Source organism: Mauremys mutica, chromosome 13, assembly GCF_020497125.1.
Source record: "Mauremys mutica isolate MM-2020 ecotype Southern chromosome 13, ASM2049712v1, whole genome shotgun sequence".
Taxonomy (NCBI): Eukaryota; Metazoa; Chordata; order Testudines; family Geoemydidae; genus Mauremys; species Mauremys mutica.
This window is the reverse complement of record NC_059084.1, coordinates 46,985,606-47,000,048: the sequence shown is the minus strand read 5'-3', so window position 1 is coordinate 47,000,048 and position 14,443 is coordinate 46,985,606. Positions and strand designations below refer to the sequence as shown.

Here is a 14,443-nt window from a genome sequence, read left to right as displayed (position 1 = left end):
CATCTCTTGTTCTCAAGCTATAATTATCCTGACTTCCATCGGGGGGGGAAGGGGAGGGGATGTCTGACAGGCAAAGATACCTCAGAAGAGCTCCACCACAGACACAGAGCAGAGCTGGGCTCCCGGACAGAAGCCCCCAGTCTCCAGTGCTGGGCCACGACCCAACATGGCCGGTGATTTGGTGAGTCCATGCCAGGAAAGTGGCTGCTATTGGCTTGTCACAGGGGTGCAGAGGGTGTTTTAACCCCTTCAGAGATAAATGGGGTGAAGCGTGTGCTAGAGAGGGGAGCAAGACGCCTGGGTTCCCTCCCCAGCTCTGGGATGGGAGTGGGGTCCAGCCATTAGAGTGGGGGGCTGGGAGCCAGGACTCCTGGGTTCCCTCCCCAGCTCTGCAAGGGGAGTGGGGTCTAGTCATTAGAGTGGGGGGCTGGAAGCCAGGACTCCTGGGTTCCCTCCCCAGCTCTGGGATGGGAGTGGGGTCTAGCCATTAGAGTGGGGGGCTGGAAGCCAGGACTCCTGGGTTCCCTCCCCAGCTCTGGAAGGGGAGTGGGGTCTAGCCATTAGAGTGGGGGGCTGGGAGCCAGGACTCCTGGGTTCTTTCCCAGGCTCTGGAAGGGGAGTAGGTTAGAGCAGGGGGCCTGGGAGCCAGGAGTGTTGTGCTCTGTTCTGACCCATGAAGGGCAGTGGGGTACGTCCCCTGTGTGGGCCCAGTACCCGGGCAGGGTGCAGCTCACGGCTCCCCTGCACAGGCTGGACATGCTGCCCAGGCCAGGACGGGTAACAGGCCAGGCTGTGCACCCCCCAGGCAGAGACGGGGGGACAGAGGTGCTTATCTCACACTCCGGCTATTAGCTGGGATAACAGCTTTGAAAGAACTGTAGGGAGCGAGCCCAGGGCTGGGCTAGCAGGGGCTGCAGGTGGGGAGTGAGGTGTGTGGGGGACCCCAGAGCTGGGTTAGCAGGGGGCTGCGGGTCGGGAGTGAGGGGCACCAGTAGAGGTGCCGGGGGAGCCCAGGGCTGGGCTAGCAGCGGGTTGCAGGTCGGGAGTGAGGGGAACGGGCACGGCCGGGTAGAGACGGCTGGGCTAGCAGGGGGCTCCAGGTCAGGCGTGAGGTGCAGCAGCAGGGCTTGGGGGGAGCCCAGGGATGGGCTAGCAGGGGCTGCGGGTCGGGAGTGAGGGACACCGGCAGGGCTGACGGGGCAGGGGGCTATGGGGCAGGACTGAGGGGCACCAGGGGTTGCGAGGTGGGACTGAGGGGCACCGGTAGGGCTGGGCTAGCAGGGGGCTGCATGTCAGGAGTGAGGGGCACCGGCAGGGCTGGGGCGGGGGCTGGGCTGGGCTGGCAGGGGCTGCGGGTTGGGAGTGGGGGGCACCATCAGAGGTGGGAGCCAGAGGAGCACAGGGCTGGGCTAGCAGGGGCTGCAGGTCAGTAATGAGGGGCCCCCAGCAGAGCTGCAGGGGACAGCGATGGGCTAGCAGGGGCTGCAGGTCAGGAGTGAGGGGCACCGGCACAGCTTTGGGGGCAGGAGCGCAGAGCTGGGCTTGCAGGGGGCTGCAGGTCAGCAATAGGGGGCACCAGCAGAGTGAGGGAGGAACAGGGCTGGGCTGGCAGGGGGCTGGAGCTCAGGATTCAGGGCCATTAGCGGACGTGGGGCGCTCAGGGTTGGGGGGCTGCAATTAGAGGTTGGGGGAGCAGCTGAATTGTTTCCAAGGGGGTTTAATTGTCTCCAGCCAAAAACTTTCTAACCTGAGGCTCAGATTTCCCCTCTGGCGTGTCCCTGGTCAGAGGGAACCCCCTGACCTCAGCGAGTGCAGGAACGCGTCTCCCTGAGCCGGCCCTGCCTCCCTGCAGCAGCTCTGCGCTCATGCTCCATGCTGAGAGCCGGGCGGGGGGATTCCCAGCACAGCTAGATGTGAGCGCGGCTGCCTGGGGCTGGACGTAACTGGCAGCTCAGAGGCGACAGCTCAGGGCTCAGCTTCCCAACTTGGCCTTTGAGCTGAGCTGGCTCCGTTTCTGCGGCGCACTCAGCTGGAGACGCGTTGGGCTTCCTTTCCGGGGGAACGAGCTCTGACGTCTCCGGCTAAAGCCCACTGGAGATGCAGACCCCGTAAGTGCTCCCCAAGGCGCCTCAGCTCTGGGCACCTAGAAAGTGAGGCAGCTGGACTTCTTGGGAGATTTCTCCCGCAGCGTTTGGGAAAGTGTCCAGAAAATCTTCATCCCAATTGGTTAGAATCCGAGTGGTTTCTTGAGTGGGAACCTGGCTAGGAAGGCCGTGAGCTAGGGGTGGTGATAACCAGTCGACTACTGAGTTTGGGGGAGGGAAGGTTTTTTTCCCGAACCCCAGAACTATGACCCTAAACCAAACCTTAAACCCAACTACTTAGACCCCTAACTCTGTCCTAGCCCCCTAACCATGACCCTAACCCCAGCATCCTAACCCCCGACAGATGCACCCATTCCTTAACCCCAACACCCTAATCCTCCCCCTTTCCCTAGAGTCCTAGCCTCATCCTTAACCTCGGCTCTCTGACCCCTCCTCCCTAACTCTGACCCCCAACTCTGACCCCCTCTTCAAACCCAACCCCTAACCCCTAACCCCAATGTCCCAACCTTCTCCCCCGAACCCTGACTTTAGATTGCTCAGGCTGCAATGGTCGTGGGATCAGTAGAGTCCTCATTGTTATTTCTCTGTAAAGCTCCTGGTGCGATGGGTCCTGGTCCTAGACTGGGTTTTCTAGACCACTGTGATACAAGTACTAACAACCAATTATACCCCTAACCATAACCCCAGCTCTAACCCGAACCTCCCCACCTTGACCCTCTGAGCACTAGGGTTTCTGTGTCTCCAGTCTGGTATCAAGCATCCCAGCCTCAGAATTATGAGTCATCGTGGCAAACTGACCCGTTGGGGTAGGACCCAAGAGTCTCACTAACTCCCTCTGGAAAATGGCAGCAGAACCGGTTGGTATCTGAAGGTTGAGTGGCTGCAAAATTGGCTAGAAATCCAATCACAACACGTCAAATATTGAACTTGAGGGTGGAAGGGTATTTGACCCAAACCATTAAACTATCGCCCTTAATTCTACCCCAGCTACCTATAGCCCTTAACCCCAGCACCTAACCCTAACCGCGAACCCTTCATCCTCCTCCCCGTGTATAATTATAACCCGAACTCTAACCCAAAGGGCCCGTATGTCCCAGGTTCAACTGGACAGTTCCAGTCCCTCCTACCAGTGTCTCAAGTCAGTTCTCAGGACTCTAACGACGTGTGTTTGAGATACAGAATTGCTAACTGGCCACTAGGGGCTGAGGAGGTTAGCAATGAACCTAGGAGCCTAATGAGAATATAACATTTAATATTCGTACCCAAGCTACAATTGCTAGAATAACTTCTGCATGTCTTCAGCTGGAGACCTGAAAACCCAAACGTTAGTGGTACGACACGTCTTCAAGAGCCCAGAAGTGTCCCCCAATTTCAGTTCCTTGGTCAAAAACTTGGGTTGTTTTCTAGCTGCAGATGCTGTGATTTCTCCAAGGGGAATTTCTCTGCCGCTTCGGCACCTAATTCCCTTTGGCTCCTCAGGAACAACCCAGTGCAAATTTCTGGGAACAACCCTCCACTCTGTGAAATCAACCTGTGTTACTGCTGACCAGCAGCACAGCACAATGCATCATCCAGTCCACAGAGCAGAGGGTGGGACACAGGACTCCTGGGTTCTCTACCTGGCTGTGCCACTGTCCTGCTGTGACCAGGTCCCTTCCTTGCTTGCTGCCTCAGTTTCCCCTCTGATTCTTCCTTTATCTTGGCTATTTGGCCTGTAAGTTCAGTGGGGTAGGGACTGTCTGTCATTGTGTCTCTCTGCAGCACCCGGTGTAATGGGGGCCCCGATCACACACTGGGTCTGTTTAACACCAAGTGAACTGGGGGCCCTGATCCTGCTCGGTCTGTGACTGTCATAAACAGATAAGGGTTAAAGTCTCTTTTACCTGTAAAGGGTTAACAAGCTCAGTAACCTGAGGAACACCTGACCAGAGGACCAATCAAAGGACAGGATAATTTCAAATCTCTGTGGAGGGAAGGCTTTGTCTGTGTTCTTTGTTCTGTGTTCTGTGTTCTCTCTTTGGATCTAAGAGAGGCCAGACATGTCTCCAAGTTCTCCTGGAGTAGTTCCTACTATCCAGTATAGTGAGTATTAGAAAGGCGAATTAGTCTTATAATTTGATTTCTACATTTGCAATTGTGTGTTTGCTGGAGAAATTCTTTATTCCTGTTTGCTGTTACTTTGATTATGGTGAGGAGCAGGGAGGGGAAGTCTCTCCAGTTTTTATAAGTTAGACCCTGTATTTTTGCATCCTGGTAATACAGAGATAGTGTACTTTTTTTCTTTCTTTAATAAAATCTTTTCTTTTTAGAACTTAATTGATTTCTTTCCTTGTTTGGATTTTAAGGGAAGGGGAGGGGGAAAAGTGAATCCCTCTTTGTTTGATTCAAGGAGTTTGAATCCAGGTATCTCTCTCTCCGGAGCAGGCTGAAAAGAGGGAAGGGGGGGAGGGGAACTGGCTGTTTCTCTCTCTCTGGTGAGATTCAAGGGGTTTGAATCTGGGTTTCCCAGGGAACGTTTGGGGGAACAGGCAGTGTGTTACTCACTTAAAACGTAACTGGTGGCAGTGAGAACCAGATCTAAACTAGGGTTTTAGTTTAGAGGAGTCCATGCAGGTCCCCATCTTGGAACCCAACAGCTCCAAGTGGGGGAGAAGACCTATGACAGTGACACACCCTGGAAGACGGGGGGCAGCCTATCTCAGGCCCCCACTTACACACAGACATTAGTAAGACCTTGCAACTGTCAACAGTCTCACCCCAAACTGTGCTGTGTGAATGGAGCAGAGTGGGGCTCGCTAGGGGACGCTCTCCCCCGGCATTGAGTGCTGCCCCAGTGCCACGCTAGGGCCTGTGCTGCACGGAGCGGGGCAGGGCTCAGTGGGGCTGTGTCTCATGGCCTCGCTCTCTCTCCCTTTGCAGCTAGCGACACGGCCCCGTCTGTCTTCCCCCTGACCTCCTGCACCGGCGAAGTCACCACCTCCCCGGTCACCTTCGGCTGCCTGGCCAACGGCTACTTCCCTGAGCCAGTCACCGTGACATGGAGCCCCAACGTCAGCTCCTCGGGCGTGAGGACCTATCCCTCCGTGCTGCAACCTTCCAGCGGCCTCTACTCGCTCAGCAGCCAGGTCACCGTCCCGGCCACCAGCTGGAAGTCTAACACCTATAGCTGCACCGTACAGCACCAGCCCACCAGCTCCAGCATCTCCAAGGAAATCCCAAGTAGGGATGGCGCGGTGCAGCCCGGGGGGGGGGGAGGGGTTGGGGGTCTCGCAGGTCCCTGCTCTGCTGACTGCTGCAGGGAGAGAGGCTGGGAGCCTGCTAGTGCTGTGAGCTGATGGAGTCACTGGGGTGGGTGGGTGGATGGAGAGAGACACCACACCAAGAGAAGCAATGGGGCTGCAATGCAGGGAAAGGGGCAGAGGGCTGCAAACTGGGTGCTGGGCTGCAGGGAGCGGGGGGGGCACAGCAGGGGGCACTGGGCTGCAGGGAGCGGGGGGCTCAGTAGGGGTTTGTACGAAAACTAACTCATCACCCTTCTCCCAGAGTCCATTAAACCTAAGGTGGAAGTGCTCTACTCCTGCACCACCAACCCAGGCACCGTCCAGCTGGTGTGCTTAATCTCTGGCTTCAACCCTAAGCCTTTGACGGTGCAATGGATGGTGGCCGGCAAGCCCAGTGGCGCCGCCACTACCACGGAGGAAGCCGACGGCCACACCTTCAGTGTCTCCGAGAGCGAGTGGCTGGAGGGCAAGACGTACACGTGCGAGGTGTCCCAGACGGGCACCACACCAATGCAGGCCCACGCCCACAAGTGCGGAGGTGACGCTCGCCGGCGCTAGGCTCCCTACGAAGAGGAGGGGCAGTGGGGGATTCAGGGTTACTGGGGCCCTGTGATCAGCCTCATTGTGGGGGCCCCTTTGGGACCCAGCCGAGAAAAAGAACCTTCTCTGTTATCTCCCCCCGCCCCCATTTTTCATTCTTGTTTTCTTCATCCTCCTCCTGTCAGTATTAGCAAGTAAATGGAAATAAAGTGAGGTACCTTGACTGGTTTTGCTGTCGAACTCATTTTTCCACAGACCACTTGAAAATCGCTGGGGGTCTCAGCAGACACTTAACGATCTTTCCAAATCCTGTTTGTGCCATTAGCGAACTCCTGTGAAGCGCTTTCAATAAGAGCCCTTTATAAAAAAACGTTGGGGTGCGGGGTCTGGCCAGGACTTAGCGTGTGGGAGGGGGCTCAGGGCAGGGGGTGGTCGGTCTGGAAGGGAGTTAGGGTGAGGGAGGGAGCTCAGGGCCGGGGCAGCGGACTGGGGTGTGGAGCGCGTACATGGGGCAGCTCCTGTTTGGTGCGAGGGATGCAGATGGGGATGTGGGGGCTGCAGCAGTCAGGGAGGGCAGGGGGCTGGAGGTGAGTAAGGATTCAGGGCAGGGGGTGTGGGGGGCTGGGTGTGTGTGAGGGGGGTGCAGGAGTCAGGGCTGGGGGTGCAGGGTCTGGGAGGGAGTTAGGGTGAGGGAGGGGGCTCAGGCCTGGGGCAGAGGGTTGGGGTGTGGAGCGCTTACCTGCGGCAGCTCCATTTGGTGCCAGGGTTGGGGGTGGGGATGTGGGGGCCGGTGAAGGAGCTCCCATTTGGTAATAAGGGTGGGGGGGATCTGGCAGGGGTGCAGGAGTCAAGGCAGGGGGTTGGGTGTGTGTGGGGGGGGGTGCAGGAGTCAGGGCAGGGGCCTGGGGATGTGGGCTGGGATTGTGGGGTGCTCCCAGCCCCCTGCCCCCATGTGCGTTGTGGCCCCTCCCCCATCCACCCCCCTACAGGAGCGAACAGAGCGCCGGCAAACAGCAGGTTGAGGGTGGGGGGGGTGGGGGAGGGGAGCTTGGCTGCCGGTGGGGGCAGAGCCTGCAGCAGGACTCCCTGGAGCCAGCAGGACCAGATGTGGATTTACAGTAAAACCCAGGGGGCCCCAGGGCTGGGCAGCTGTGGGGGCAGCAGCCTGGTCCCCGCACTCCCCCTACGCAGACCCCCCCAACCCCAACCCCCTGCCGTGAGCCGCTCAGGGTAGGGGGTGGGGGGGTAGGGCAGGGGGCTGGGAGCATCCCCATGACCCCAGCTCCCTGCCCTGACTCCTGCACCCCCCACACAGACCCCCAACCCCTTGTCCTGACTCCTGCACCCCCCCACATCCTCACACCCACCCTGAGGACCAAACAGAAGCTTCTGCACCCCCCACATTCCCACCTGCACCCCTCACACCAAATGGAGCTGCCCCAACCTCCTACCCGAACCCCCAGCCTGCTCCTGCACCCTAACTGCCTCCCAGACCCTGCACCCCCAGCCCTGACTCCTGCACCCCCTCACACACACCCAGCCCCCCACACCCCCTGCCCTGAATCCGGCACCCCCCATCCCCGCCTCTGCCCTAAGCACCAAACGGGAGCTCCTGCCCCCCTCCCCATTTCCAGCTATTTTCAAGTGGTCTGTGGAAAAATAAGTTCGACTACAAAACCAATCAAGGTCCCTCACTTCATTTCCATTTACTTGCTATTACTGACAGGAGGAGGATGAAGAAAACAAGAATGAAAACCGGGGGAGGGGGCAGATAAGAGAGAAGGTTCTTTTTCTCGGCTGGGTCCCAATGAGGGGCACCAAAAACGAAGCTGAGCACAGGGCCCCACTCACTCTAAATCCACCACTGGGCAGGACCAAGCTTCTGCCCCCACAGCTGCCCGACCATGGGGTCCCCTGTCATTGGGGTTCCCCGTGCCAGGGCACCCTGTGATTTCCTGTAAATCCGCCTGTGGGGAGGGGGACACCAGGCTGGGCTCGAGGGGGGAGAGGGGCGGAGACAGACTGGGATGGGCCTGGGCAGGGCAGACCAGGCCTAACGGCTGACCTGGGCTCTCCTGTCCCCAGAAGAAAGAACGTCTCCCAGCAACATCCAGGTCTTCCTGGTGCCCCCGTCTCCTGCCACCCTGTATGTGGCCCAGAGCCCCATGCTCAACTGCCTGGTGGTCAACCTGCCTAGCGACTCTGGCCTCCAGGTGGTCTGGTCCCGAGAGAAGCCGGGGTCCATTGTCCCTGAACCCCTGAACCTCACTGAGCAGCTCAACAGCACCATCACCGCCTCCAGCTCCATGCCCATCTTCACCCGCGACTGGGAGGCTGGAGAGAACTTCACCTGCACAGTGAAGCACTCAGAGCTGCCCTCACCCCTCATCAAATCAATCTCCAAGAAGCCAGGTAGGAGGAGAGCAGGCTTCCTAAGGGGAGCGACCCCCCTATCTCAGTTCCCAGCGGGGAGGGATGCTCCTTAAGGAAAAGCCTCAACAACCTGGGATCCCGGCCCTGGGTCCCTTTGCATCCCCATGTGAGATGGAGACCATCCTATCCCCCATCCTGCACTCCAGGACTACCAGCTCCCAGTCCCCAGCCCCTCCGTCCCGGAGGAGAGAGGGGATGTTCCTACCGGCAACCACACCCACACCATCCTCCTCCCCGCGTGACCCCAGCTGAGTGATGTGCTTGGCTCATCTGTGTCCTCCGTCCCCACCCACCATAGGCAGACGCTCTGGCCCTGGCATCTACCTCCTGCACCCCCACAACGAGGAGCTGAGCAGCTCCGAAGAGTCCATCAGCCTCACCTGCCTGGTGAGGGGCTTCTTCCCCGAGGACATCTCGGTGCAGTGGATGAAGAACCACAAACCCGATGAGAGTTTGGAATACATCACCACCCAGCCCATCAAGGACGGAGCCGGCGACTCGAACTTCTTCCTCTACAGCAAGCTGACAGCCAGCAAGGCCAGCTGGAACACTGGGGACATCTACACCTGCATGGTCATCCACGAAGCCCTGCAGATGAAGTTCACCCAACGCAGCGTCAGCAAAGTCTCTGGTAAATGAAGAAGGCTCCTCCCAGCCCCACTGCTAGCACTGTCCAGTACAGCTTCCTGTAAATAATCTCTGTGCCCTCAGTGACAACAAGTGAATAAATGGAACTACTCTAAGCTCACACCCCAGTCTCCTTCTTGTGGTGTGACTGGGTGAAATCTGCGGGTCGCCCAAAGTGGACAAGGTCCCAGGTTGCAGGCTGGGAGAAACCGAGATGCTATTAGTCTGGGGCTGCCAATTCCCAGATCCTGTATGGGTGGATCTGGAGGGAAGGATAGATACATGGGTTAATGCCATGGAAGGAAGGATGGGTTGTGCCATAGGAAGGAAGGATGGGTAGATACATGGGTACATACACAGCACAGAAGCAGTGATGGAGTGGGGGGTAGATGGACAGTTACACACATACATACTGCAGAGCCCATATCCAAGCCCAGCTCAGTTGGAAGGCCAGGTGTTCAGAGAGATGGTTAGATGGATACATACATACTTCAGAGGGAAGGACCCAGGGCCGGCTCCAGGCACCAGCCGACCAAGCACGTGCTTGGGGCGGCACCTTGGGCAGGGCAGCGCTCGGGTGGTGTTGGTTTTTTTGATTCATCAGGACAGCGCTGGAGTGGGGTTTTTTTTGTTTTGCGGGTGCGCCGCTCAGGGGGGCAGTGCTTGGTGCGGCACTTGGAGGGGGGGTGGGGGCTTGGGGCAGCGCAGCACAGCACTCAGACCGGGGCGGGGCTTCGGGTGGTGTGGCGCTTGGGGGCGGGGCTTTGAGTGGCACGGCGCTGGGAGGGTGGGGGCTTGCGTGCTCGGGGGGCGGGGCTTCGGGCAGCGTGGTGCTCGGGGGTTGGGGGTTTCGGCGGTGCAGTGCTGGGGGGGGTACGATGGGGCAGCGCTTTTCTTTTTTGCTTGGGGTGGCAAAAAAGTTAGAGCTGGCCCTGGAAGGGCTCATAGACCAACAGAGAGAGAGAGAGAGAGAGATTATTATTTGGATTAAAGTAGCACCTCCTCCCCCAGCACAGATAGGACCCTGTTGGGCTGGGTGTGGCACAGACACCGTGGGAGACAGTCCCTGTGTCAAAGGGCTCACACCTAGATAGGGAAAGAGGGAGAAGAAACAGAGACACTAAGAGGGGAAGGGACCTGCCCAAGGTCACGTCCGTTACCAGGCTAGACACAGAACTCAGGTGTTCTGAGAGTCCCACCCAGTCCCACTAGACTGTGCTGCACTGAGGGAAGGATGGTTGGATGGTTTGTGGGTGCGATGCCAATGGATAAGTGGATGGGGATGGATGGATAAATCTATGGTGAAGGTTGGAGGGGTACCCATTCTGAAGGATGAAGGGATGGATACATGGATGGCCATAGATGGACTGCGATAGATGGATGGCTAGAGGTGGGGATGGATGGATGTATAAATGAATGGGTGAGTGGATGCATATGGTAGTGGATCAGTACCGATGGTGATGGATGGACGGATGGATGGGCTGGTACAGATGGTGAGTGATAGATAGATGAGGATGAGTGGATGGGTGGTTAGGGATGACAATGGATGGATGGATGGATGGATGGATGGATGGATGGATGGATGGATGGGGAGGTAGGAGAATGGATGGGTATAGATCTATGTGAATGGATGGAAGATATGGAGGACAGTTAGAGATAAGGCTGGATGGAGCGTGGGATGGCTGGGTGGATAGGTGGATCGGTGGATGGCCAAGCCATTCCTGGCAGCTCATTGAGGTGGGATCCTCTCTAGGCTATAACCCATGCATACCCACGGGGGCAGCGTATCAATATCAGCATTTACCCTACACCCCCTTCCACCCCAGAGAGGATCAGATGCCCCATGGGGATTTTCCAGACAGAGTCAGTGGGGAGAAGGTAAAATACTCTGACCCCCACACAAACTCTTCTGCTGGCTAGGAAGCTAAGGGGTCTCCTTCCACTCCTTACCCACAGCAGCAGCTGTGTAGGGGGCGATAGGACAACATACAGCAAACACCCCACACCAGAGATCAGCTCCTGAGACTCAGTCCCCACAAAGCAGCAGCAGTAGTAGGGCTGTTATCTGGAGCACACACTAAGCAGGGACTCACCTAAAGTCTCACTAGCTCTGGTGACATGGGGGCCCCGGCAGTGGGGTGGGACAGATGATACAGATGCCCCTGTGCCCCCGCACATGAACTCTGTCTCCTACCGAGCCCCTCACTCACACACCTTCCCCCACCCGCCCCCCATGTGTGTATCAGCCCCAAAGCTGGATGAGCGAGTGCAGGAATCAAACCCACCAGTGCGAGCACAGAGCTCACACCTGGCATGAAAGGGGGGTAGCCTGCAGCGGCAGTGTTAGGGCTGTTATCCTGGGGCAGTGCAGGAGCACACAGAGTAAGAGAGTGGGGGGGTGGCTGAGAGAGAGCTCAGTCCAGGGCAGATGGACACACCTGTAACATGGCATGACCCAGGGACCCTCCCACCTGGGCTGTCGTCTTTGTACCCACAGAGAGACACACAACACAGAGAGACAAACATGCACCCACACAGATCCATGCACCTGTTCTCCAGACATCCCTAGGGCAGGGGGATCAGTAGGGGGCGCCATGCTCAGGGAGCAGCATCTGTCATGTCAGAGAGACCTGAGATCCCATCCTTAAAATACTTGTGGCTCTGTTCATAAAAGAGACAGGGTTCAAATCCCCACCTCCCTCAGCCAAGGCAACTACAGGCTGCACCTGGGCAAGAGAGCCCGGGATAAACAGGCCCAGAGGTGGCTGCGTTCCATCTGAAGTGACTCCTGGGGGTTTTGTTACATTGGGAGCAGGGTCATAGAGGCACACGTGTGAAATCCATCCATCCTGGTCTTTAGGGAGCTCCCCCACCATGGCAGCATCCCGGCACCTCGCACACCTCAGAGGGATCCTGAGCCACCTTTCACAGGCAGAGAAACTAAGCCACAGAGAAATTCAACAGGCGGCCAAGCTTCAGTGCCAGGGTGTAGGGCCAAGGCCACATGGGATGAGTGAGATGAGACCTGGGAGGCTCTGCATCCTTCATTTCATCACAGCGGGCAGGAGTGGGTGGATGGATGGAGGGGTGCAAGTAGGGATGGATGGAGGTGTCTAGAGATGGACGGATGGATGGGTGGTTTGCGGTCATGGATGAATGGAGGGGTATGTCTAGGGATGGTTGAATGGATGGAAGTGTCTAGGGATGGATTGATGGATGAATAGATGGTCTGTACTCATGGATGCATGGAGGGGTGAGTCAGGATGGATGGATGGATGGATGGATGTATTTAGAGATGAATGGATGGTTTCTGGGGATGGATGGTTTGTGGTCATGGATGGATGGATGTATTCAAAGATGGATGGGTGGAGGGAGGAATGGATAGATGGATGGATGAAGGTGTCTAGGGATGGATTGATAGATGGATCAATGGGTGGTTTGTGGTCATGGATGGACAGAAGTATCTAGAGATGGATGAGTATCTAGAGATGGATGAGTGCAGGCATTGATGAATTGATGGAGGTTTCTAGGGATGGACTGATGGATGGAGTGATGGTTTGTGGTCATCGATTAATGGAGGGGTGAGTTTGGATGGGCGGATGGATGGATGCATCTAGAGATAGATGAATGGAAGGAGGGGTGTGTGTGTCTAGGGATGGAATGATGGATGGTTTGTGGTCAGGGATGGATGGATGTATCCAGAGATAGATGACTGGAGGGATGGAAGGGTGGGTAGAGAAGGGGATAGGCGGGTTGGTGTTGGACGCACAGTCTGTGCTCTCTCTGTCACAGTGGCTGAGTCGGAGCTGATGTCTCTTTCTCTCCCCCCAACAGAGGTGATCGTGTCAGGTGAGTTTTGCAGCGAGGACGGAGACGAGGAGCTGGACGGCCTCTGGTCCACCATCTCGGTCTTCATCACCCTCTTCCTCTTGAGCGTGTGCTACAGCGCCACCATGACCCTGTTCAAGGTGAGAGAGAGAACAAACGTAGGAATGAAAGAATGAATGAGTTTAGCACAATAGATGGTGTAACGATGCTGCCTCTTGTAACGATGCTGCCTTTGGTGGGACACTTCTGAGAGTATCAATTCAAGACAAATTGCTTAGAGCAGGGCAGTTACAGCCCAAGGCTGGGGTTTCTCCACTTCTAAGGCACCAAACCAGACAGCCAGAGAGGACTTTGGTTTTACCCCACTGGCTAACCATAAGTCATACAAGCAATTCCCTTAGACACTCCAGTTTCCCAGTATCACCACCAGTGCCACTTGTTATAGGGACGAATGATTATGAAAACCAATACCCCAGTAAAAGAAAAAAAGTTCTCATGATCCCAAAGAACCAAGCCCCAGACCCAGGTCAATATACAAATCAGATCTTACCCACAAATCACGCTGTTGCCAATCCTTTAGAATCTAAAATCTAAAGGTTTATTCATAAAAAGAAAGAAAGAAAGATGAGAGCTAGAATTGGTTAAATGGAATCAATTACTTACAGTGATGGCAAAGTTCTTAGTTCAGGCTTCTAGCAGTGATGGAATAAACTGCAGGTTCAAATCAAGTCTCTGGAACATTCCCCGCTGGGATGGGTCATTCAGTCCTTTGTTCAGAGCTTCAGTGTAGCAAAGTTCCTCCAGAGGTAAGAAGCAGGATTGAAGACAAAATGGAGGGGTTTTCACGGCCTTTTATATTCTCCGCCCTGTGGAAGGACCCCTTTGTTCTTAATGGAAAATCACAGCAGCAAGATGGCACTTGGAGTCACCTGGGCAAGTCACATGTCCATGCATGACTCAGTTTGCAGGTTGACACCATTGTTTACATGTTAGTTTGAACGTTCCCAGGAAAGCTCTGATGTGGATTGGCGTCTTCCAAAGTCCATCATCAGTTCAGTGTTTCTTAACTGGGCACTTACTGAGAATAGTCCTTTCTCAAAAGACTGACCAGATGCTTCACTGGAGCTACTTAGAATCAAAACACATTGAGATACAAGTACAGAGCCAATACTCATAACTTCAACTACAAAAATGATACACACTTACAGACAGCACAATCATAACCAGCAAAGCAGAACCTTGTCATAGACACCTCACTGCACAACCTTTGTACAATATCTGCTGCAACTATAGAACAGGGGTGGCAACAATGATCCATACGGTCACAGTTTATGTCAATAACGTCACAGAGGGCAGCGTGGAGGGGAAAGGAAGAAGAGAAGAATGAAGGAGAAAGGAGAACGGGTGAATAAGACAGAGACTGAATGAATGAGACACAGACAGAAAAGCAGGAAGGAATGACACAGACAGACAGACAGAGCAGCTGCCCCCAGCGCTGACCCCTCTCACCCCTGCTCTCTCTTCCCCCTGCAGGTGAAGTGGCTTTTCTCTGCCATGGTGCAGCTGAAGCAGGCGAGTGGCCCCGAGTACAAGAATGTGATCCAGGGCGTGGTGTAGGGGCCACTGCCC

The 14,443-nt window shown here is 56.1% G+C and overlaps 1 gene segment (V, D, J or C); it reads left to right on the top strand.

Annotated features, from left to right (window-relative positions):
• The first annotated feature begins 3,877 nt into the window (after nt 1-3,877).
• On the top strand, nt 3,878-14,431 carry LOC123347470. The segment is given in 7 exon segments: nt 3,878-3,944; nt 5,025-5,324; nt 5,649-5,924; nt 8,012-8,338; nt 8,658-8,990; nt 12,821-12,954; nt 14,348-14,431. Coding segments are annotated over 7 exon segments (1,521 nt in total).
• The last annotated feature ends 12 nt before the right edge of the window (nt 14,432-14,443 follow it).